General features: G+C 43.6%; 1 protein-coding gene across 1 annotated transcript; it reads right to left on the bottom strand.

Annotated features, from left to right (window-relative positions):
- Positions 1-103: 103 nt before the first annotated feature.
- On the bottom strand, positions 104-1688 carry LOC122535844 (the record flags this gene model as incomplete). Its single annotated transcript, XM_043667706.1, has 1 exon — positions 104-1688. A coding segment is annotated over one exon (408 nt), but the record flags the coding sequence as incomplete, so codon positions are not given.
- Between the last annotated feature and the right edge of the window lie 219 nt (positions 1689-1907).

Genomic DNA, 1907 nt, shown 5'->3' with positions numbered 1-1907 from the left:
GGAAATCATATAATAATCGTATATAATAAATCTTGGACCACACTGGTCCTAACTAATTGCCTTTCTCTTTTATTCCACTTTTTTTTTAAATTTAATTTAATTGTATTTGTCTACCAAAAAAAATCGTTTGATCGTAAAACTCACACCATTCAGCCCTCTGTCGCTCATTCTCTCGCTTTCAATTGAAAAGTGGTCGGGCTATACAACTAGAAGAAAAAAATTACATCGGAATCCCCTAATAGCTAGCAGAAGAAGAGCCTTTTATGCTTTGAACATTAATCAATTAATATAATTCATCGTATTATATATTATATATATATATATATATATGTATATGTATATATGCATACATACGTAAAATAATGTACACATATATGTTAAAAGAAAAAAAAAAAAAAAAAAAAAAAAGGCTGTCTCGCAGAAGCGGTCGCGTCCTCCGAATCCACGCAACATACATCATCGTCATTCGCAAAAAAGAATCGGTATCTCGCGATACTACAATCATCGAAAAATCAAATCAAGCTGTTTCAACAAAATAACGCGGAAAGAAGAGGAAAAAAAAAAAAAAAAAAAAAAAAGAGGGAAGGAGGGAGTTCGGGAAATGATAATAAAAGTCGCATCTCCGGGGAACGAAGATCGCGCGTCAACGTTTGCAAGAATGATCGTTCGTCGGGCTCGGAGGGCGTGTCGCGCTTCGTTCGCGTGTACGTCCGATGACTCGGCATCGGATCTCGCCAGTGTCTCGGAATCATCTCGTCTGTTGATCATTCGAAAAAAAGGAGACGTACAAATCGACAATATACACGCACATCGTTAGACGATGAATACGCGGGACAAGGAATACGTGGTACGCGCAAAAAAAAAAAGAAGAAGGCTACCGAGAACGGCGCGAGCGAATTGGAATTTCTTCGCGCGTCTTACCCTAAAAAATTGCGCTCGTGCGTACCGAGACACGATCGTCACGTCATTATTTCAGCGTGGCAGGCGTTGTAGTTGTCCCATTATGAAAACAATTTCTCTCGTGTTGGTCCGATCCTCAGCCAAGTCTTGATTTCGGACATCGCGCTACGCTACCCTGGCGTCCGTACGCACTTTTCTCCGATGTAAATCTCGTGTTGTTCCGTGTACGTATGATCGTGGTTATGGTAGTGGTGGTGGTGGTGGTGGTGATGGTATTGCTCGGTAGTATGGTTGTAATGACAAGTGATAATGCGTGTACGTGTAACGATCTCCCTGATCTCGCGTCTCCGCTTCGCTGTTACTCCGTGGTCGGTGGTGGCTCAGTACGGGTTGTACTTGGTGCGCTCGGATTTGAATTTACCGCTCTCGGTGGGCCCGGGCGCGCCAGGGCTGCGCAGCCTCGGCGTGAACTTGTGCGACCGGTGTACGCCGGTCGTCTGGACCGGTAGCGCGGATGCAGCTGCTCCAGCAGCACCACCTAGCAATTCCGTGAGTCCGCCAAGGGCGGTGAGGCTAGATAGGGCGTTGAGGGCGCCTGGCTTGCTTAGCAGCTGAGCCAAGGGAATGGCGCTGGCCAAGGGAGAGGCAGTGGTAGTGGTGGTAGAGGGAGAAGCACTGGCCCCGGATGCCCCGGGAGTGGTACCGCTGCCAGGGGTTTGGGTATTTTGGGCCTCTAGGTTAGCTTTCTGCAGTTCAACACTGGGGAAAAGACACAAAATGTAAAAAGGTCAGGGTGGGAAACGTTCCTCTCGTATAAAAAACAGTTTTTTTTTTTTTTTTTTTTTTTTTAATGTAGTTTTCATGTAAGTATTTCATATGGCACGTGTGTTATGCTTGCGTGTAGGGTATTTCTTTCGGTGTTTCATATATATATATATATATAATAATATATATATATATATATATATATATATATATATATGAATAAATACGTAATGTACAATAGC

Source organism: Frieseomelitta varia, unplaced genomic scaffold, assembly GCF_011392965.1.
Source record: "Frieseomelitta varia isolate USP_RPSP 00005682 unplaced genomic scaffold, Fvar_1.2 scaffold_1537, whole genome shotgun sequence".
Classification (NCBI taxonomy): domain Eukaryota; kingdom Metazoa; phylum Arthropoda; class Insecta; order Hymenoptera; family Apidae; genus Frieseomelitta; species Frieseomelitta varia.
This window is presented reverse-complemented; position numbering and strand designations above follow the sequence as displayed.